A 23,738-nucleotide genomic window follows, 5' to 3' on the forward strand; every position below is an offset into this window, starting at 1 on the left:
TAGACCCTCACAACACTCAAGACATTTATGATGATGACCCTTTGACACATACAGATGGAGCAGACGAAGCAGCAACATTCACTTCTAAACTGGCAGTAGACGTTTCTTTAAGAAACCACTAATGTGAAGTATACAAGTCAGCGGTGTGGGTTAAAACCAGTGGAGATACATTACTGTGACGAGAAATGATGACAAGAAAGTGAGGTGAAAGCAAGTGAGACAAATGATGTGGAGGGGAAATGGACTCATGGGGTGGTTACGCTGGGTCCAATAATTGTCGAGCTGTCAAGGTCCAATGAATGACGATCCATTCTCAACATCTGTAAGTGAGCCGAGGAGATGATATCAATCAAGTTTCCTCCGTTTCTGTTGAGAGGAGGAGGAATGACCCGCGGGTCAAGCTGAGAACTGGCCGTGGAGGAGGGATAACTCCAGCCGGAAATGTGATTAAATTGTTGTCAAACGTAGGATCAACAAAATTCAAGCAAAAAATATATATACATTTCCACTCTCTTTTTTTTTTTTTTTAGATTTGTTGTGCTATGATTCACTCACACACTCAATTCAATGGTCATCCTCAGATTGCACCTGCATTTCTGTATCGCAGGCTGATGAATTACTGAGATTGGAAGTGTCAGCTGCAGTTATGGAGAAGCAGATCATTCACGTCCTGCAGACTGCTGACATGTTTTACGGCTCACTGTATTCACTTCTCACTCCAACCAAACGGAACTACCTTTAGTCGTCTTAGTGTTTGTTTGTGACTCACTCCTCCGCATCGCACCCCCTTGACAATCACAGAGACTCTGAACAACATTCACGCAACGGTGTCGATGTCACACTTTAATTGCAGCTTTTAGATCATGTCAGGTTTTTGCTTTTTGATCACCTTGTGTTTACATGTTGTGTAATTTTAGTTTTTTTTGTTTTGTTTTTTTTTGTTGTTGTTCTTTCTCAGCCTGTGGAGTTAAAACACTTCGACATCTGCCTCACTTGGCTTCCAGCTCTTTCCGTGTCCTTGCTTTTATAGGGGAGATTTTTAATGAGTCCTTTGAGGTGTCTCATCTGAGGTTCTCTGCTTCCCCCCTGTTTTATCACTTTCATGTAGAAATGAACACGGCATCTTCTAAATTAGCAGCTATTGAATTCAAAGAGTTTTTTTTTTTTTAAAAAACAGAAACTTTGGAACTTTTAAATATAGAAATTTTAAATATACGGTAAAATTGTGATCAAATGTTGTTAAGTTTTGTTTGTATCCTGCAGATATGGAATAGAGAGTTCATCGTCTGAAGCACAACAATAAGCAGGTTTTCAATCCTACCAGTATCTATTCTTTTGCGACTGGAGGCGCAGACATGAATAAATCTGATGGTGTGGTGATTTACTGGGAAGGAAAACTCAGATCTGTTGGGCCCTGATGGTTGAGAAGAACAAAACGCTCCACGGTCGATGGCAGAAATGACATCCGTACAACGGTGCATGGCTGAGATGTGACAGGAAAATATGTCAGATATAAAATGTACATGCCTGAGGTAAAATAAGTAATAACAAAAAAATTCTATCTGACAAATCTATCATGAGATGAGCGAGTGTGTCGTCATCCCATTTCTGACTTTAAATATGAAAGAACAAGTCCTCGTCCTCGTCCTCTGCTCATCCAGTTGGTCCGGGTCGCGGGGGCAGCAGCAGCCTCAGCAAGGAAGCCCAGGAAAAAGTCATCATCTCATAATGTCCAAAACATGACATTCAAAACTTAAACCCTGCAAAATGTTGTTTTCAACAGCAAATAAAAATACTTTTATCGTTGACCTCAGTCATAAATCCTCAGAGCCCACATGCAGGTATAAAGTCGCTTTATCATTCACGAGAAATGGAGAAGAATAGCCTCAGGCTGCCTGCTTTGGTAAAGGCAGCCGGTTAAATGTCCTGCAGCTTTCACAATGTCCGCTGAAGGTAAAGATACAAGCAGAAGGACAGTAATGAGGCTTATCCAGCCTCCTGTGTTAAACAGACAAGCCCAACTACAGTAAGATCAGGCCTGTTAAACAACACAGCTGATCTTACAGCATTTCAAGAAGTGTATTGAACCATGTAGAATACATTTGAATCATACTCACACAGCATATTATTTATATCTTTCCAGATATCATCAATCAGAAATATGCCTCTACGGGCTTTACAGTCTCTACAACATCCTCCATTCTGATGAGAAAAGGCCCTTTAACCACAAACATCCTTTTGTCTTCGCAACACACAGAAAGACACTGAACGCATTGACTGCATGCAGCTTCAGGCGTGGCAACCACCAACCAGAAGCCAATCTCAGTCCCCAGCCAAAATATCGGAGCTTGGAATCAAGCCAGGAGAGATCCAGACCAAAAATTTCTATTCCTTTATAGTTTACGGTCTGGTAAGCAACCCGAGACACAAGAACAGAATTTGACTGGATTGTTCACAACCCAGAAAAAAATAAAACAGCCAATACAACAGCCATGCAGACTGCTTCCCTGCATAGAATCAAAGCCTGCTCGATTGGTCAATACTATTCAGATTAAACTGACATTAGAACACTTCTGCTACCAGAATCTTGACCCTCTCCTACAGAATCTGTATTCACGTTAAGAATCTTCCCAGGAGGCATCAAGCACGTCAGGCGCCGAAATCACTGAGAAGTCCAACAAGTCTCAGGCTGTGGATTCTGAGGAGTTTGAAAGATGACACATCCCTATGGGAAAAAAAAATAATTTCACCATCTATTCATCATCATCTATTCACCAGGAGAGAATCTATAGTCAGAGGTTTTGAGGGGGGGAACTTTAAACATTCTAACAACAATAAAATGAAGTGTAACATTAGCTGAAAACTGTGCTGTGTTGCAAAATGTGAAACGCCTAATCCTTATCACTGCATAGCAGAATGCCCCAATAATGCACATGACAGGAGAGTTTCTTTGCGCGGTGTTGGTTTACACCTCAGGCCAGGCGGACTGGCGGGCTGGTGGTGGCAGCCGCTGCCCTCTGTTCCAAACTTACAAAGCGCTGCCTCACAGCTATACCTCCCTGACATGTTTTGTTAGATAAGATTTACAAACGCTAAATATGACAGAACATTTAAAGTCAGCATTAAACCAATATTAAACCCCCTGAGATTCAATTCAAGATCAACACTTCTTTCATGAGGAAGAATAATATTTTAAAACCATGTCGTTTTCATGGATTTTTCAATGAAAGCTGAAACGCGTCTTCTCTCTTACTACCACACAAACTGACTATAGCTCACAAGAATCAATGTAACTGGTAACCACATACTGTATTGCTGGATCTCTCTCTCAAACACACACACACACACACACACACACACACACACACACACAGTGTTTTTGGAAATACTAAGCTACAACAAACACATGACAGCCCCTTCAGAGGGCTACAGATGGTAACAGAAAATGTTGTAAGGAAATGGTTCTGGAGCCGTGATGCACCTGTTCCCTTCCCTGTACAATCCAGCAGAGACATTCCTGTGCAAATACAAGCCAGCTTCTGATACTATCTTTTGGGAGATGAATGCACCGATTTCCACACTGTATCACCTCCTTAAAAATGGATTGAATCTATTTTTATGCAAAGCATTTGCATTCAAGAGGCATTTCTGAATTTTTGATGGCCTCCACTCACATCAGGCAGGCAGAGACAGGCAAGGGATGCTGCTTCTGCTGCTGCTGCTGCTGCTGCTGCAGCGCTTTGGGCATCAACTGCTCCATAATAATAAGACAAAAATCTGTTGTGCGTTCATGGTATTTAGTAATTTAAAGCAGTCAGGGGCTCAGAAACAATATTGGTTCCCACAGATTTGGGATAGTCGAACTACAAGAAACTTAAATATGTCTAATGACGGAGGCTCATTATGGCACGGTATTTTGATGGAGGGAAACGCGTGCATTTGCTCTTGGATAAACAAAGTCCTGGCTGATAAGACTGTACATCCTTGTGTCTATAATAATATCTCCAGTAGCTGTTAGCACAAAACTGGTCAAAGGGGGAAACATTAGCCTCAAGGGACAGATGCTCACATCTCTCTAAAAGCTGAAACACTCATGAATAAACATATTCACTGAGCATATCTTGCCATATTGGTGTTTTTTTTTTCATATATATATATATATATATATATATATATATATATATATATATATATATACACACACACACATATACATATATATACATATATATACATATACATATATACACATATATATACACACACATATATATATACACATATATATATACACATATATATATACACATATATACACACATATATATACACACATATATACACACACATATATACACACACATATATACACACACATATATACACACATATATATACTTATATACATATATATACACACACACATATATATACACATATATATATATATATATATATACACACATCTCTCTCTCTATACATATTTATCTATATACATACATACACAAACACATACACATTATTTTCAGTATGTTAAAATTGCCCTTACAGTAAATAGCATTGCTTGATCAAAATATAGTTTATATTATATCCTTACATACATAAAAATTTATATGAATATAAAAACACCAGGGTGGCACGGTGGTGCAGTGGTCAGCGCTGTCGCCTCACAGCAAGAAGGTTCCAGGTTCGAGCCCCGGCTCCATCACAGGATCTTTCTGTGTGAGTCTCCATGTTCTCCCAGTTCCTGTGTGGGTTCTCTCTGGTACTCCAGCTTCCTCCCACAGTCCAAAGACATCAAGAGGGGACGAGGCTGATTGATACTCTAAATTGACCGTAGGTGTGACTGTGAGTGTGAATGGTTGTCTGTCTCTATGTGTTGGTCCTGTGATGAACTGGTGACCTGTCCAGGGTGAACCCCGCCTCTCGCCTGTAGCCACTGGGATAGGCTCCAGCCCCCCCACGACCCTTAACAGGATAAGAGGTAGAAAATGGATAAAAACGCCAATACTTTTCATTTCAATATCGTAGATGAGCAAATGCAAAGGGTATAATAAGTGTCAGTTTTACTACCAAAAAAACCCAAAAAAAACCTGTCAAAATGTTTCGGTTGGTTGCAAACTTTGATTGTGTTTGATACGGACAGGATCTTTCTGTACTTCAAGGGGGCATGCAAAGGGTAGGAACATGTACCATGGTTCAAAGGTCAATCTGTAATTTTGGAGGTGCTGGCAGATGAAATTAAATTTGAAAAGATATAGAAGGCAGCTGTACATGAAAGTGATGCATTCATTTATGACAGACAGTCACATGCCAACATTTCAGCAGAGGCTGATTTCGAATTTTGAATTTGTGAGATTCATCTCTGATGTTAGAGAAGCATCCTAACATCGAGTCCCTGGAGGGCAGGGAGCGTGTTTATGTATTCATGTTTCGTGTTATGTTGTATCCAGAAAATACATGATACTTTGAAACAACCACATTCTTTCTGCCATGATTTAACATTCAAGCTACCATCAATGCTGAAGTGCTCAATCATGACGAAGAGTCAGAAAAGTAGAAACCAAATTCCACAGATAAAACCATATTAATTTAATGTGGTTGTGATTCATATCATGTTTTAACCAAAATTAAAGAAGTGAACACATCTGTATTAAATTGGCAATTTGTGATGTAATGAGCCTGAAGGAGTCATCTGATATGAGAGACAGGTAGATTAAAGACGGCCCCCCTCTCTAATCTTCTCTTCCTGGTGGTCATTGACAGGAGCAGAGACTGGGGACGCATGATCAAAGGTGACACACCGTAACACTCATTACCTCCGCCAAGAAGCTAATAATTTCACCCTCACACATTCTGCTAGTGGGATTATGCAACCTGACCAATTTCCACTAAACATTGCTGATCTTTGTGCAATAAAAGAGCCCGAAAATGGGTGGAGGCAGTAAAAACAGCAATTTTTTTTAATCATTTGTTTGGTTTATACACACTGAGGCGCTGTAAGCTAGAGTTTACTTTTTGGCAGATGTAATATAGCATACACATATCCGTGATTTATCTGCTCATGATCACACTTCGGCAAACTAGGTGCAGTTCTTCATCCATTTCAAACTATAAAAGTAATGCATTTGTTCTATGAATGTCTATGTGAATACAGCTAGAAAAAAAAATCACACGCTTATCACTTATCAGCTATATTTTTCCAGTCTAAGTGTGAATAATGACACTAACAGCAGTTCCTTCTAATAATGTGAATCATACTTACTGCCATTTCTATTTCAGTCAAAATAAAAACAATTATACCCCCGTAATCATTCAATCCCAGTGCTGAGGGATTCTACTTGTCCCCAAATTTTGCTCACAAATGTGTTTTAGTCAGTGGCAGTGAGCATTTTGTCTTCACCAAGGTCATTAATCCCTTGCACAGGTGCAGGAATCAAGATGCTAATTAAAAGCCATGATTGCTACAGAGGTGTTCCTGATGATGGGGTCAAGGGTCACCACAAATCCTCTGGATTTGTAACATCACAAAGAGGGAGAGGACAGTAGATGTGTTGCAAGCTGGCGTGTCAATTTGGCATCCAAAATGAGAGAAAGACAGAGACAGAGAGAGACAGAGACAGAGACAGAGAGAGAGAGAGAGAGAAAGTTTTCTTCTTCCTGGAGTCCAGACCTACACTCTTGGTTCACATCACAGCATCACCGATATTTATCGCTCTGGTAGCACACAAGCGATAAGAGAGACAAAATAAGAACCTCTCTGAGTGGTAAGACAATTGGTTACCTCCAGATTGCATCAGGCTGTCTATGGGGAGCTGTGAGGTGGAACTCATGAAGGCAAAAGAAGCGAGGAAATGCCCAAGTGGCACAAAGAGAAGCAAAGAACTCCCACCAGTCTTCTGCCTCCTTCCTTTGTAGGTACAAATTTTACAAGCACATCTACAAAAGGGGAAACAATGTTTTCTTCCTTTGCTTTCAGGATTTGTGATAACAATGTTGCAGCATCTCCTGGAGGTTAAGCAGACCGTTGGTGACCATGTCATCAAATTCATTTCCATCAATCCTCCATACAGGGAATACACATATCAGCGAAGGGAAAGCGAGTCATTTCACCTGCTACTCTCGTCTGATCTTTGGTGTCTGTAGTTGTTTTGCCTGCTGCATTTGAAAGTAGGATCTACTCAGGATACACCTCAGTATACTCTTGTGGCCGAATTCACAAAGCCTCCAACAGAGAAGCCCCTGATGACGAAATTCTAGTAAAATTCCTAAAATCATACCCCCCCCCCCCCGAAGAATTTCACCTTTCATTTATGGCAATATCCTGGTGAAGATCAAAGTTATTCAATAAACATCTTAGGCTTCGAGAGAGCCTCCAGGGTGAAAAACTGTTAGGTGTAGCGAAGACGACTTTTAAGAGGCTTAAGAGTTACCCAAGCAGAGAAGGAAACGACAGAATGTTGAAGAGGAAGGAGAAGTATTACTATGTATTTGGAAACTGGAAAAATCTAACAGTGCAGCAACCTTCTGTCGGCGATGCGATCTCACGGATAATTCTAATGGGTTCCCAGTCTCCTATCTGTTCATTCCCACTGGATGTCCACATCAGCCTGGTGACTAAATATAAGCACAAACATCAAACCCCTACCAGCATGTCGGCAGGATACCGAGGAGGATCTGTCTCTTCAAAGTTTTTAGGACAACTTTTGAAGTATTTATTCAAAAGAGATGTTCATTAGTACAGTAGCCTACTCCTCCTTACACCACATCCTAATAAAGGTAACATTACTGGGCTACTGATTTCACTGTCCGTGCTTTATATCTATTTTTGTCATCTTTTTGATCATCATGTCATTTTTAAAGAATACTTGTCAAACAGGTCAATTACACCTCACTGTGATACAAGTTTCTGTCCCTTTCTTGCTCCGAATTGATGTGACTTCTTAAATCAATTCTAAAATAGAATTCCAACACATTTACATCTCAATACACGGAGAATGTCTGGGAATACTACAGTCCCTGCTGTTTACATTTCACAGACATTATCAGCTTCATATTGATCATTTTAATGAGTGGATCACGGCTGCAATCACAATAGCTGAAAGACTGATTTCTATGTGGCTGTACAAGTGCGACGGTCTATATGTTTTTTTCTCCTATAGAATTTAATTTTTTTGTATCCATTCAGTTTAGAGAGGAAGCATAGTTTTTCTTTCGTCTGGCCACATAATACAAAGCACCCAAGCCTTGAGTTGAACAAGTAATTCAGTCTCCTTTGAACAGCCACAACTCAACCTCAGTCTGCTTGGAAAGCATTCAATCATTATCAGAGGAGTTCCATGACGATTCAACAGTTTGTCTTGTGATGTATGAAGATAACATGCAAACCAACAAACGGAGCAACGAATAAAATCCCTATTCTTTAAATGACGACAACATAATGACTCATTCAAAACAAGACAAGTGTTACAACAGCTTAAGCACTTCCTGTGGGATCGTTGGATCATCAGCGTTTCTGGTTGTCCTGATTTCTCACTGTGGCACTGCCTCTTGTGGCTATGGAGTCCCAGGTGGGGGTGGCTTGCCTTCTGGCACTGTTCACAGGTGTTGAGGGCAGCTCGTCTCTCTCTCTCTCCCCCCCCCCCACTGGTGCAGAGCCCTACAGATTTCTCACCCTACAGGTGTGTCTGTGTTTTGCTGAGGCTTCACATCATGTTTAAATACGTTGCTGTCTTCGCCCTGGTGGGGTTTCCCTGAGGCCAACTCTCAAAAAGAAGGTCTTTTGGGATTCTTCCATTCTTCCTGTAGTGTAAATGATCAAGCTAGCTTCTCTGAGGAGTGTGAACACGGAAAATGGTGTCATACATTTTTAATAAAATATCAGGGAAATGAAATGCAAACAACAGATACAGTGTATCCTACTAATGACTTGATTTACTATATTTCCCTTAATTTGACAGATGCATGGAACATGTCACCGTCTATGGGGCAAATAGTGCAGGTGTATCAAGACTAATTGTGGTAGGGAAATAAAACTGGATGTTGATATCTCCGCATCTCTCTACGTACAGCTTGGTTTTAGAGAAGAGCGAGGCATCTCTTGGCTGTTGGGCCACCGTGGGAAGAAAAAATGAAGGTCAATCAGACTGTAATTATTAGGCAGGGAGAGAAATATCATACAGAAATGAACCGAGAATGACCTTTAAATCACTGTTTAGTGCTTGCTTGTAACATTAAAATATCAAAGAGAAATAAATCTGTTCTAAACAGGCCTTAATCTTTTTTTTTTTCTTTTTTTTTTAAAGGGATAAAGAATAAAGCATGAGACAAAGAAGGCACCTAAGTAGAGCTGGTCCTCAGTGGTCCAAGCTTATAACCACAATGAAATGCAGAGATTAAACATTGATGATGTGTTCAAGGATGAGGTGAGGTTTAAGAGACTGTAAACAGAGACCTTTTTAATGGAAGGAAAATCAAATTTTAGAATATTCCCAATTTCTAGATGGCAGATATCTTCAGTTCAGTTTGTCGATATCAGTGATAGATTAATGGTGAGTTAAGATGGGAAAACCTGTACCTGGGTAGAAAAATCTCAATTATAATTAGCTTTGATGAATATGGTAGGAAGGCCACAGTGATTCACTTCTGTCTCATCAAGTCTCATTATCTCCACCCTCCCCCATCATCATCACCTCACATCAGCGCCAGCTGACTCAATAGAGGCAAAGAGGAAAATGAAAAGCTCACTGTCTTATTGAGTAGATACAGTAGCAGGATTTACTGAGCAGAAAATAATGTAGTTTGACGGATTAAATATGTTCAGATGCGCAGTCAGGTTAAAAATGTAAGCAGATCTTTATTAGATTATTCACATTTTGGTTTGTGTGGTTGCATACAGATGTTTATATACATAAACTGTAGATTATAAATGCATAACCCTGACAGATCCAAGCAGCTGGTGATGCAGCCGTGACACTGAACCAGCAGCAGTACTGACTAGTTTTCTTCACTATTACTCAGACCACACTGCTTTTATAAGCCTGTGTATTATTCGTGATGCAGATGTGACATCAGCTGCTTCAGTGTATGAAGGCACCGTACTCTGTTAACTCTTAAGACTGTAATAAAAACGGATTTCTGCTGCATGTGGCAGTACTACTGGTGTATTATAGCCCAGTAATGACACCATGCTCTTTATCTTATGTTTGTCTTTTAACATCTCAGGAACATGTGTTTTTACTCATATAAATCACATCATGTCACATTTCATCTTCAGTTGACATGTCTGTGTATCTGTTAGCAGCATACCTCAAAAATTAATGAACACATTAAATTTGGTAACAATATGAACGATATCACAAAGAACAAATAATTAGTTTTAGAGGTGATTGGAATCACACTGTAGATCCTGGAGGCTGTTCTAGGCCAGTGGCTGGATAGAAATAGTTACATTTTCTCCACTGAGGAGGAACATCTCCAAGTGCTCTCTAGTTTTGTTTGCTTGCTGCCACATTCAGCTTCCTAGTTAAGAGTATAGACAACAGTCCTCTAGCTCACTGCTCTTTTCAAGCTGAGCTACAATCATATAAATACACATATTTTGTGTTTGTGTTAATAGGCGTAAACATGACCACATTTACAATTCTTCCCTGGCTTCAACCACAAAAATTTACTTTTGCTGACAATAAGATGGACTTGAATGAGTTAAGTGATGGATCCGAGGGTCAGGTCCAACCCGAAAGAGATGTCAGAGTGCGATATGGCATGAAGATATAACCTCCTACTGTAATACCTTCCTACAGATGATGCAAACACGTTGTTTGAACCACAGCTAACTTCCTCTCTTTGTGCTATTAATTATAAAAATGTGAGTGCAGAGGAGGAGGCAGAAAAAACACTGACCCTAACCCAAATGTAAGAAATATGAGACAAACTACCCAACTTGCTGTTATTTTCAAATAAGCTCTTTCACCATTACTCTGCTGCTTTGACTTAAGTCTTCTCAACCATTTAAAAGGTGCGACAGTGAATGTATATGTCTGATATCATTAAAATTAAAAAAAAAACTTTCTTCCAATCATTTTCTTACAAATGGCAGGCCTGTACTCTTAAAGAGATCCTTTGTAAGGGGATCATTTCAGCCTGAAGCAGCTAGCAGCAGTTTGACTTGTCTTGTTAAGCTCTTTTTCTGCAAGTCAATTTCTCATTGAACTCATCCATTGATGTTTGAACAGTCTTTATGGTAAAATTTTCTCCATGAACCGAGCAAACCAGTGAGCAGGTGAATGGTAACAACAGATATTTGAGTCAATGCAAAAAAGATTTTTTTAAAAAATTGAGAAAAAGGCAAATGTAAGTGCGTACTGTATGTCATTGCCTCAAGAGGAAAAGAAATACACATCCCATAAGGCTTTGCAAAAATTTCCAACACAACCGTTTTTAAAAAAATTCTGACAACCAACTTTCATTGTTATTAGCTAACTTGCCACTGATGTCAATGAATATATGATAACCAAATACCATTCAGAAAAGGAAATTGTGTTCCTTGTGAAATTCAAAATGGCAGACAGCAATCATTTTTAACAATTCCATGGTAACCGTGTGCTCCATCATTCCGAGATGTCACTTATTTACTTATAGCATCAGAACCTGCATGCTCGTAGCGAGTCGGCGTTGACCACCATCATTATTTATTGATTATTAAAAATGGAATATGGGGGGGGGGGCTCCTCGCAAAGGACATATAATAGCTCATTTAATGAACACATTATAGCTCCTTGGTTGAATTACTGTAAGTAAACAGCAACTCTTCGCTTTCACCTGGAACTTGGTGAGTGAGTTGCTGCAATTCATACATCAAACATTTCTGAAGAGACAGGATTGGAGGGATTAATGCCCATCAGGCTGATGAGCCAGACATTTTTCTCAGGGTTGCTCACAACAAAGCAGGCACAAAAGTGCGTGTCTGCTGAAACCAGGCAGGTGTTTGCAATGAGATGTCACCCAAGAGCATTCAATTAGCTGATAGTACATCAATAAAGTGTTCCTGTAATATTGTTTGGGAAACTTTCTTTACAATACAGTACCATAAAAAGGAAGGAATTGTTGTGGGATTTATTTAACCTGCTCAGAGCCATGAACGTCCTTATAATACGTCAGTGTGCTTTAGTGAATACAGATAAATGGCCTGTTGCGGCTGTAATGTAAAAATCAAAGCTAAATCAAATTTCTAGCTGACTTACAAGAGCAGTGCCCATTTTTCTTGTGTCTGCATACATTAAGAATATTTGCAATAGTGAACTAATCTATTTAACTCATATTGTTCAGGGACAACCACTAAACCACTCATGCAATATATGGTACATGTCAATTTGCTCTCTTCTTGATGAATTTTTCCACCTCTCGAGGAAAAAAAAAAAAATGAAATTGTTTTCATTACCCAACATTCTCCAGTGCAGTCCCTGTATTTCTCAATCTATTTTCACCCAGAATATCCTCCTACTTTGCACTTGTCACCCCAGACACTTTTTCTTCACACCGTCTGCATCTCTGCCTACAGGCTGCAACAGCAAGTGCTGACAGATGATTCAGACTTTTAATAAATATACAGCAGAATGCTTATAGAAACCACGGTCAAATTAATCTCATATTCAGGGGCGTCTAGGGGGAAATGTTCTAGGCAGGGAAGTGCCACTTCCAACCATTTCAGCAAAAGAACAGTATGATTTAATACGAAAAGAAGACCGTAAAAAACACAGTTGTAATGTTTATTCTACTCCAGCATGAAATAAATAAATAACACTTGGACAAAGTCATCAGAACATAACATTTTTGTCATCTGCAGTACGTGGGAGAACATTAATTGAGATATCTCTACGGACCTTAGTTTGTTGGGGGAACTCATTGGTGAAGTAGCAATCAGTAAATATGATGTGCAATTAGGAATGTTGTGGTTATGTCTTTGTTTTTCAGACACTTGACATGCAGCATAGTAAACTTTACTGTTCGTGGGGAATGACAGTACACAGCATCAAAAATTAGCCAGTTCTGCACTAGACAGTCCCAACAAACAAGACTAGACTAGCGGGTTAAGCTGGACCTGGAAGCACGCAAGCCAAGATATGTTTTGAGGAATAATGTAAACAACTTTCTGCGTATTATATGTGTAATACATACTATTGGCATGTACTTTGAGCTGACGCTATTGATCACTGGTGAGTATCACCAGAATTTGTCAATACATAGGAAAGACAATGGTTCAGGGTTTTAACTCATTCATTTAGACTGGTTTTGTGGTTTCTAGTAGAGGATGACTAGAAACTACAAAATATTGAAATATTAACTGATAAAGCGATATGTTTACAGCCATTGTTTTGCTGTGTCGTATCAGTTGTGTCTTTTGGTTAAACCAGGAGCTGAAGAGTCCTTTCTCCCGAGTCTGTCAAGATGCTGAATGTCCACAGGTGAATCAATCAGTTAAATATCTTTTTTCTCTTCAGCAAAGCTCCGATGAAGCAGATCTGATGCATCACAAACTAAAGTGAAACTGAAGCGCTAGCTGGCACCACCTCCTTTCATTTCCTTCAGATGGTTTTAATGATGGGGTTTTTTTCTCCTCACAGTGTCCTTCATGTTATTGAAGTCATTATCTGAGTTTTACCTCAACACTTGCGGCGTTCTCCTGACATTTTACGCAACTGCGATGTCATCCCTGCTCAAGACTCAGTCACTAACCCCCCTGACACATTTCTAGGCCAGCTTTAGCAAAAACCTAACCAAAGAGAGAAGAAGAAAAGGATTTGAGTTGGTTTGTATCAATGTGGCACAGTTTCCAGTTCAAATTAGATGCATTATGTGTAATTTCAGCATTAAAGACAGCTCTACATGGAAATAATAAACAATTCTCTCCATTAATGACTGAAACAAGGACTCTCTTGCTTTGGGATGAGATGCGTCTCTCTCTCCCTGCCATGACTGCACTGGATAGAACCCTGTGTCAAGTATCAGCCGACAAGCAAAAAATCCCTCTTATTAAATGGACAACAAAAAGCAATGCCATAATGAATGAAAGTGCACATAATTATTTACTGAACTGTGTCTGAAACTACAAAAAATAATGCGATGTGCTTTTTTAGAACCATGGATGACCTTTGTACCCCTCGTAACCCCAGTGAGTTACTGAAAAGTTCTAAATCTCTATCCTGAGAGACATGGAGCCTTCCTGCTAGGCTTACATACAGGTCTGGAGCTAAATATTCCTATATTTTTTCCTTCCGTTTCATTTGCTCATATTGTTATCACTCAAATAAAGACACCAAATACATAGTAAATGAAGTGTGTCGGGTGCACTGATCATGATATATGTGACCGCTAGCAGTGCTGTGTCTCTGAAGGTTTTCCTTCCAATCTTACTGGGGCAGCGAAGGCCTAAAGTTTAGAGAAGCAAGCTTGAAGCTACAATCCCTGGACCCAAGGGAAAAAAAATCTGGGTGGGGAAAAAGAAGAAACACTTACCCCTCCCTTATTTCCGTCACTGAGGTGCCCTTGAGCAAAGCCCTTAATCCCAAACACTCCTGTGGAGCTGCTGAGTGGCCAGCAGATCAGACTGTGGTTGTACTGAGCAGATTCCAGGTGTGAATGTGAATGTGGTCAGAGCACTCCTGTAACAGAGAGTCTGGCTCGCACTGAACTACCCCCAAATAAATAAAAGGTTAAAACACATATTACTTCATGGACTTCTGGCCACAGAAGAGGAATCTGTGAACGCATTGTGGGTTTGGTTGGAATTAATCAGGGTACCATTGGCCCTCTACAGCTCACAGTTGGAGAACTGCAAAAAAAAGAGAAGCTCTTACATGTTGAGAGGTGAATTTTTAAGATTGAATTTGGAATAATAATAATTCTACAGCTGAAGTTGTGCATTCATTTACAATAAAAACTAAAGAGTATTGCTCAATTTTATTTTTTCAAGTTAGATTCTTACTCAGTTGATTGCTAAATCATCCAGATTAATCAAGTATGGAGAAACTAAAACATTAATTATATATACATTGAAAAAGTGTAACCAGTACACAGTTTGTCCCCAAGAGAACACTGACAACTTTATTTTTGAACCAGTGAAACAGCCTGCTCGCGACAGAAGCGCTGGTACCGTTCAGATTTCAACAGTAGAACTTATACTGCTCATACATGCTCTCACCAGTTCTTTTTGTTATTCAAGACATTAAAAGCAGAATTATTAATTCATGAATCTGCCCATTTTTTGAGTTAAACAACCAGTTGTCTAATGGTTAAATCATTAAGCAAATGCACACCGTGGACATCTCAGTGAGGAAGCAGCAGAGTGAAGAGGCAGTTGGAAGCGTCATGCATGTTAAATTATCACTACATCTCGAGATGCGGTGTGCAGGAGACATCTGTAATTTTTCTTGCCCTTACGTGATACACAATAATATGTTTTGTTTCCGTCCAGGGATGCTTCGGCTTGTTGCGTTTGGGCTAACAAGTTTATCACCCGTTCCAAACATAGGAAGTACTGAGCAGCACATGATCCAGTGGTCTAAGGTTTCATCTATAAATGTTCAAAGCTAAAGTTACTTAAGGCATTATTTCTGCCTTAGAAAGACCAGAGCTTCTAGTTTTACACACAAAAATCCATTTTGTTCTAAGAAAATCTCTTCACAGGAAAATTCGTCATCTTCACCCAAAAGCCACTTCTCAGACATCAATATTATCCTCATTCCAAGAAAAAGAAGAATTTTCATTGCTACGGCTACGGAACAATTCATCCACATACAATTTAACCCTTCCTCTATAGAACAGTGAGCAGCCGTGTGCAGCACCCAGGGAACAAATCCAGATCTTTCTACCAGTGTCTCGGTAAGGAGCTTACACTCCATGCACGTCTTTGATGATGGGGAAAACCGGAGCACCCAGCGGAAACCCAGGCAGACACAAGGAGAACATGCAAACTCCACACAGAACGCAGCAGCACCGTCTTGCTGAGAGGAAACAGCCCTCGTTTACCTGACAGAGCAACCGGCAGCACCCAGCTGCAGGACATTAAACCGTGAAAACACAGATCACTTGAAAACCCCAACAACGGTAGGACAAAAATAAATAATAATAGTAATGATCATAACATTATATTTGTGGACGCCTCTCAGGACACCCAAGGTCACTGTACAATGTGTAAAAATCTTAAATGAATTACTTAGTTTATTCTATATTCATGACACTCATTGAGAAAGGTTTTTTTTTTTTCCAGTGCAATGTCATACCATATTGTCATTCAATATCTTGAAGAGGCAAAGAACAATACGAGCTAAAAGACACTGTCTCATTCACCAGGTCGTGTTCTGCTGAAACTGTATCTAATGAGCCTTTTGGCTGTTCTTCCTCCCCAAGGAATGAACACTTTAAAGGAACACAAAGTATTTTGTGAGAGGAACTTGTACTTTCCCAGCCAAGCTGCATACCAAAGCCTGCGTAACTGCATGCACAAGCATGCACACATACTGTACAATATGTGTGTGTGCGCGCACATCCACTCAGACTCAAGCACATCCACCCTCCTGATTCCTCTGCCTCACTCATTTATTCTGCTGCTGCATCCATTGTCACTCTGGAAAATCACATCAGATAAATACCCAAATATAACTGTCCTCTGAGCATCAGCGGAAACGCTGATTTACTGAGCTCCTCAATTGGCTTGACGGGTGGATTTGCTTGAAGCCATCTTGGGAACTGTCACAATCATTTGCAACTAAATAATCATTATGTTAATGACAAACTGTTGAAGGCCTCGTGCCCATTCACTCCACGACACAATGAAAAACACAAAACCTCAGCGGTCAGAACAAGTCGTGAAACAAACGGCCTTTTAAGAGTAGGATCACGTCCTGCTTAAGTGCTGAAGTGAACATGGGGCAGAGAGGGTGGATACAGAGGGTGAATGTGTGACGAAGGGTCTGTACAGTGACAATCAAGCCAAGACAATAACAGAGAAACACTCTTAGGTGGAAGAGTTCCCCTCAAGATTTGCGTTATGCGGACATTTATCACTTTGAGCTGGTGGCTCAGTCCGCAGTAATGAGCAGCTCCCACTCACCCTGCTACATATCGCTTTTCCATGACTAAGCACACGCCGCTCGTCTTTCACATGAGGTGGAGGAACAGAAAACAGCAACTGTTTCACCATCTTCCTGATGCCTGAATCCGGAGCTTTCTGAGAGCGCACCATCCACGTCTCATGTGACAGACTGTTGAGAGCCCACAGGATGTATCGAGAGTATTGAACACCACACAGTTGATAAGAGTGGAGGAGCAAGGGAGCATGAGGACAGTCAAGCAGCAACATGAGTAAATGTTCAAAGCCAGTAAACAAAAAAGTGTACATTTCTGGGAATGACGTGTATCAATCAGAACAGCTCTGAAAATGAGCACCCACCACCTTTGAGTAGAGGAGAGTCAATAAGACGGTGTGAACTCTAATACTCAATCTGCTGCAGAGATGAAATGTCAAATTCAAATGACTTTTACTAAAATTAAAATGGTTTGAAGGTTAACTTCTCTCTAGAGACCATTCCAGCAAGATAAAGGCTTGTCAAAATGCGATTTATGTTTAAAGACATATATTGGTAGAAGCCAGAACAGTGCACCTAATGAACCCAAAATGTTGATTGCCCTCTGGTGGCTGGTTGCAGGACAGGTGCAGAGTCTGTTTTTGGGGTGTTTTGCTTCATTTTCCTAAAGTCAAGGAGAAAAGATGGCTTTCACAGATGTAATATGCTGCATGTCTCTGCCACACCATCTTACACACACATTTAATCAAGCATGGAATACTCACACTTGAGGATTGCCTTTTTAATAATATCACTATCATCAAGGTTAATAAGTTAAATCACTGTAGGGGAGATGTATTAACACTACGCTCTGCCTGCATTATTGTAGGTTTCATCTTATCACTCAAGTCACCAAAAGTAGTAGAACAAAACTAAACCTTAAGAACGACAGTATTTACAGAATTATGATAATGGATAAATACATATAACACCAAGTAGCAGAACTTAGAATACTCAAACGTTCCTGGACTAGTTAATTTTCTGTATGTGCAACAAGTATTCAGATGTTAAGCAGAGCAAGAACACAGAAGACAAACAAGTCCATTAATAGTTTTCCCCGTTCCACCCTGAAACATTACGGATACAAAGAACACACTTTTCTCCAGACTGTCAGCGGTGCAGTAACATGCAGCTGCTAAATTTTTCCATGATTTTTTTTTCTTTGGTTGGTTGTATGAGGCAAAGAGTGCAGCACCAACCCTCACGGTGGGCGTGTGTGAACCTGCTCCTGTCCAACTACCCAATAAATTCTTACTGGTTGACTTGATACACGACAACCGGTTAAGGTGCTGTTGCCACGTTGTTTAGCCCTGGTAAGAAGCTACTTCACTTCATCACATTGTTACGGTGGAAGAATATTTCTGTCTCATCTCTGACTGTGTAGTTGACACCAGAGGCATTTATCTCTCTTCACCGTCCACAGTGAGTCAGCAGCAGAACATTTTCACATGCAGTAATGTGCTGTGGTGGGGGAGCTAATGTTGGCCTCCAGTGCACTAAAACTAAGTGTATGCAGTTTGTGGCTTTGGGAACAGACAAGCAGTGCTACTTAAGTGTGCCACTCGCAGCACAGATCTGAGACGGCAAAGGTCAGAATGTACAGTATTAATACATAATCTCTGCACTTGTTTCACAATGTAGGAAGAAAATGTATTTTTAGCTATGTGTGAAAGTGCACTAATGACTAATGACGCCGGCTCTGCCTGCAGCTCACTGACTGTTGACGCCATTGGACACTTTCAGATTTGGATTATGGGTTTTTATTTGTGGCGGATGCATTCTGAGCAATTAGCAAGGAAACTCAGACACTGTGGCTCGTTCATGAAGTGACAGCTCAGTTTTGCTACATCTGTTTTTGTTATTGCAAACGTGCACTGATGATGAAGAATGCACCATTAAAGCCCTGCGATTACATTGTCAACAACGGCAGAATGTTTCTGATCTCTTGGGGCTGAAAAATGACAAGACTTCTTATTGCCGTTATTAATGTGATCTCTGCCATGCAGTTTATGTCAGGTGACAAGAAGAGGGTTCAGTGAGTATAAATATCCATCCAAAGCAGCCAATAATGATGCTCACTGACTGCTCATGAGAATTTGAATGGGTGGGGGGGGTTGTTTGATATGCAGGGAAGAATCTTCCAAACTAATTACAGGATGGGTGTCCTAGTTTTAAAAGTGGCATAAAAAGACAATGTCTTACAGCAAATTGCCATATAGTTCAAGCGCTTTTGGTCTGTTTAAAAAAAAAAAAAAACTAATTTAAAGCAAAAAATTTGATTATATTCAAGTAACATTGCTTGGAAATTAGCACCAATTATTGATGAGTGATTGATCACACGGACAAATCAAGTTTCATTTAAATATTTCTCTTTCTTTCTAGGCGCTACAGTGGAAAATACTATTTTAAACCAAAAATCTAGCATGGAATAGTGTTTTTGTTGTTGTTGTTGTTGTTGTTGTTGTTGTTTGAGACAGACAAACAAAAGTTAAGTTGGCGTTAAGTCAGCAGAGGCACCGGAACAAAGCTCCATCTGACAGTTGTCTATAGGTGCCAAACTGAAAATGAGAAGCACTTCTAGTAGGAACGTTTACCGGAGCTTAGCATCCACTCTTACTGTTAAAAGAGTGCATTTCAGTCTGTTTCACTTCTGCAGCCCTGTGCCATTTCGTACTGGGACCTTCCCAAAATGAGCCCCACTCTGATGACAGGAATAGCTCTTTTTAAAGACGCAGAGAAATTAACTATGTGTGATCAGGCGTAAAGTAACTGTACACCCGAAGTGGCAGAAAGGCTTGAAGGAATTTGAGAAGAGGGATTCCGGACATTCCTAAAAGTAAGGAACGAGTCCGGGTGGAATCATGTTCAAGGGACGAGAGAATTAGATTTGTACGCTCAGAGCAGGTAAATGACAGAGAGGATGACTAGACCCCCCCCCCCCACACACACACACACACACACACACACACACACACCAAAAAAAAAATTCTCTTGGCAAGTTGACGAACGTGTACTGTAATCCCCTTTACAGCATGAAATCTAAAGAATACACTGTGATGTGACACCGTGTTTAAGCGAAGATGTTTTTCCTGCTGCCAGCAGTAAAAGCTGGATTTTGTCTCTGAACAAAGGTGCACATTGTCATGTATGATGCAGCTCACGATATGGAGAGTTTACGATTGTGCGGCGTTCGTAAATAGAATAAAAGTACAAACACAGAACAATAAGAATTAGTATTTGTGTGAAGTAACTGTAGTATGTAAAGATCTATAATGTGTTGTAACCTCGATAAATATTTACCTGCTTTATGCAGGTTTATTTGTGCACTTTGACCTCTCACTTTGACAAGCAAAGAAATTATTTTCTATCAATTTCTTCTAATCAAACAAACCTATTCCTCTCTTTAAATCTACTAAACTTCCCGCCGCTGTAGGTGCGTTTTGCATCCAGCAAGTAAAACTGAAGGATTTACCTTGAATGTGTTGGTTGACCACATTTTCGAGGCGATCAAGTCTCTCCATGATCCGGAGTGTGTCTCCTCTCTTGTCTCCCTCTAACTTTCTCTCGGGTAAAGGCATGGGCACTTTGATGTAAATATTAGCGATGTAATTGGTGACCCATCCGACATACAGCAGGCAAACAATGTTGGTCATGCCGCTCAGGATCACGCATGTGGACACCAAAGTTTTGGTTCTCCTGGTGCAAGCCATGCCGACATCCCTCCATGCAGATTGCAGGATCCTATTAAAAAGGGGACGACAGAGCGACAGTCGCACGTAAAATCTACACTAAAGTTACTTCCAGCGACAGCGCAGCGTTAATCCGATGCCTTGACTTTAACAGCGCGCTGCGTTTCTTAGTTGGCGGTGAAAAGCAGGTTAATCTACAGGTGAAAGCTCCTGTGTGTAGGTTTCCTCTTTCCCCACTGCAAACCTTCGTCGGTTCCAGTTGCATTTGAGGATCAAGGAAAAGGGAGAGACGCCGTGCATCCTGCTTCAGCCAATAGGAGGGAGGGACTGACAGCCTCCTGGCGGCGCGCGTCTCCGCAGCGCACTGATTCACTGGGAAAGTGCATCTAACCGGACTATTTCCCCCAACCTAGACACAAACCACTACAACCTCACACGGTTTGTTTGATCTTTGGTCTGCTTGAGCTGCGCAGTCGGACATTTTTATCTAATTTGTCAAACTGGAGGATGCGTGAGAGTCTTCACTAGGAAGGTGTGGTGCCGGGGTCATGATGAAGAGGGTGCTGGCTGTGATGAGATCAGTCGAAGAAACTCAGAAAGAGAAAATCAAATATCTGTTGAGAATAAGAAGCACTCCTCTGAAATTTGGTGTGCTGATCCTGATTTTAACATTCTCCTCGAGCAGCCATTCTGATCTCTGACCCGTTTAGTGGCAAAGTTTCATTACTGGACTCCAAGTTGAGAAAGTTTGTATTATCCAGCATCATTCATGAAAAAAGTTGGTTTACTCCATTTGGATTATTATTTCTGCAGACAAATATAGCCATTGCGGTGAGAGATAAGCCCACTCTCAGCTCCCCTGCCATTCTCACAGCAGTAGAATAATATAAATCTGGGTTCTCTGCAAGTTATTTCAGTGCTTTTCATAGTTTCTGAGTTTGAGGCTCATTAGCTCTCTTACATTTTGTCCCCTACTCTCCACCATCATCAGATGATTATGTTTTCTATAGCGTGGATCTGATAGTGCGCATCTCTTCGTCAGTGAGGCGCTGTTCCGTGAAACTACAGGCTGAATATGAGGTTTTTATAATTACGCCCAAATTCTTGATTGTGTTTTGACAGCATTTCATGGGATCCATTTTGCTAGATGATTATTTGCTAATAACAGCTGTTGTCATTCAATCTGCCAGACAGCTACAACACAGCAGGCGGCCAGATGGAAAGGATAAAATTGATGATGAACAAAAAAAAAAATAAAAATACTATAATACACAAATAAAATCCTACATTGGGGACTTGCTGTATAAGAGTATTTTTTTTAATAGAAAAAAAACACTATAATGAGAAATAAGTTTCCCATATTTTTCCCTGAATGTGATCATAAAGAATGGTGGGTTACAAAAAACAACTCAAAGCCCTACATTCAGAGCCGTTTCAGCAGCCGAATTATCCTCATAAAAGATGGAAACGCATTATTTCAGAACCTGACTGATTTCAATTTTTATGTTTCACACTGGGGGGCAGCATGGCTTGGATGTGGAGTGGCCGTCTAGCAACCAGAGGGTCACTGGTTCTTTCCTCACTTCCCCTGGTGACCATGTCCAAGTATCCTTGAGCAGGGTACTGAACCTCTAATTGCTCCTGATGGCCCTCTGATGAACTGGTGACCTGTCCTGGTGAACCCCGCCTCTCACCCAGTGTCAACTGGGAGACTCCAGCTCCCCTGCGACCCTTAATGGATAAGCAGTATAGAAAATGGATGGGTGGATGATTCACACTGAATCTATATTCCTCTATATTTGTTGACCAAGAGCATCTGTGTCCCCTGTTACACTCTTTCCTCCATAATCCTGATCCTCCCCGAGTACAGCAGCCATTTACTGCTGCGAAAATATCAATGCAGCACGATGCCAGCATTCATCTCAACTAATGGTCCTGCCACAGTGTAAAAAAGGTAATTTTTTTGAGTTTGTGAAAAGTTTCTGTTTGCTAGTTGCAGCAATTTGATGAAAAGCCATCTTCCTTCTCTTGTAATGGCTCGTCTAAACCCGGGAGACTCTCCTGAAAGTCAAAGTGCAGGGTTTTTTTGTGCTCTGGTAAATCCTCTGCAGATTCACCGCCACTGTCGGAGCTCGCAGATGTCGACTGTGGAGGGTGTAATTTACTGTTATGTAAGTCTAATTGAGCTGAAATAGTTTGATGGCTTGATTAACTCTGATTGACAGAGAACGATTCTAAATATTTTTGTCAAGCAGGGAAATTAAATCAAACACTTCTGACAATATTTTCATAGAATCAAAACATTTCTATCCAGCAAAAAATGCTAAGGAAACGACAGCTCATCAACTGTGACAATCTGCATTTTTGATTTTTATATCAATCTCTGTATAACCTGACAATCCTCTCTCACTAAAGACTAGAAATCTGCGACTGCAGTCTTGCTATTAGTTTAAAATTTTTATTTTATTTTTTTTAACGAGATCAACCTCTCAGATTTTTACAGTTTTTTTTTTTTAATGAATATTTGGGAAAAGAACAAGAACTCAAAACCCGTGTAAGTTGGATCGATGATTAAAATAATCATAGACGTTTCAGCCCTCTAAAGGTTAGTTCATTATACAAGATGTTGATACGCTATGTAATTTTTATATTAAGATGATCATGTCTAATAAGAAAAATATTCAACCTTTCGCAGGGCACCCCACGGGCCACCTTCACACTCACTGACAGCATACACATGAATATCTACTAATTAGAAGTGTGGGCTTGAGAAGAAATCTAAAATAAATGCAATTATTTTAATCAATTCTTGGGTTGATGCTTTCTGCTGAGTTCCAGTGGCTTGTGTGATGCGCCCCTCAGTGTGCACAGAGACGAGATGAAAACCAGTAAAGTGGATTGTAATGATAATTAGCAATTTATATCT

At 40.3% G+C, this 23,738-nt stretch overlaps 1 protein-coding gene across 1 annotated transcript in view; it reads right to left on the reverse strand.

Annotated features, from left to right (window-relative positions):
- The window catches only part of galnt18b (UDP-N-acetyl-alpha-D-galactosamine:polypeptide N-acetylgalactosaminyltransferase 18b), a 79,552-nt gene extending 58,472 nt beyond the window's left edge, over positions 1-21,080 (reverse strand). Inside the window, exon 1 of the mRNA XM_086183169.1 lies at positions 20,596-21,080. Within this exon, the coding sequence (XP_086039295.1) occupies positions 20,596-20,833 (238 nt within the window). The 5' untranslated portion in view covers positions 20,834-21,080. The remainder of the gene's footprint in view (positions 1-20,595) is intronic.
- Between the last annotated feature and the right edge of the window lie 2,658 nt (positions 21,081-23,738).

This window comes from Aulostomus chinensis, chromosome 2 (genome assembly GCF_037954235.1).
Source record: "Aulostomus chinensis isolate RoL2024-O1b breed Wild chromosome 2, RoL_Achi_v1.0, whole genome shotgun sequence".
Lineage (NCBI taxonomy): Eukaryota > Metazoa > Chordata > Actinopteri > Syngnathiformes > Aulostomidae > Aulostomus > Aulostomus chinensis.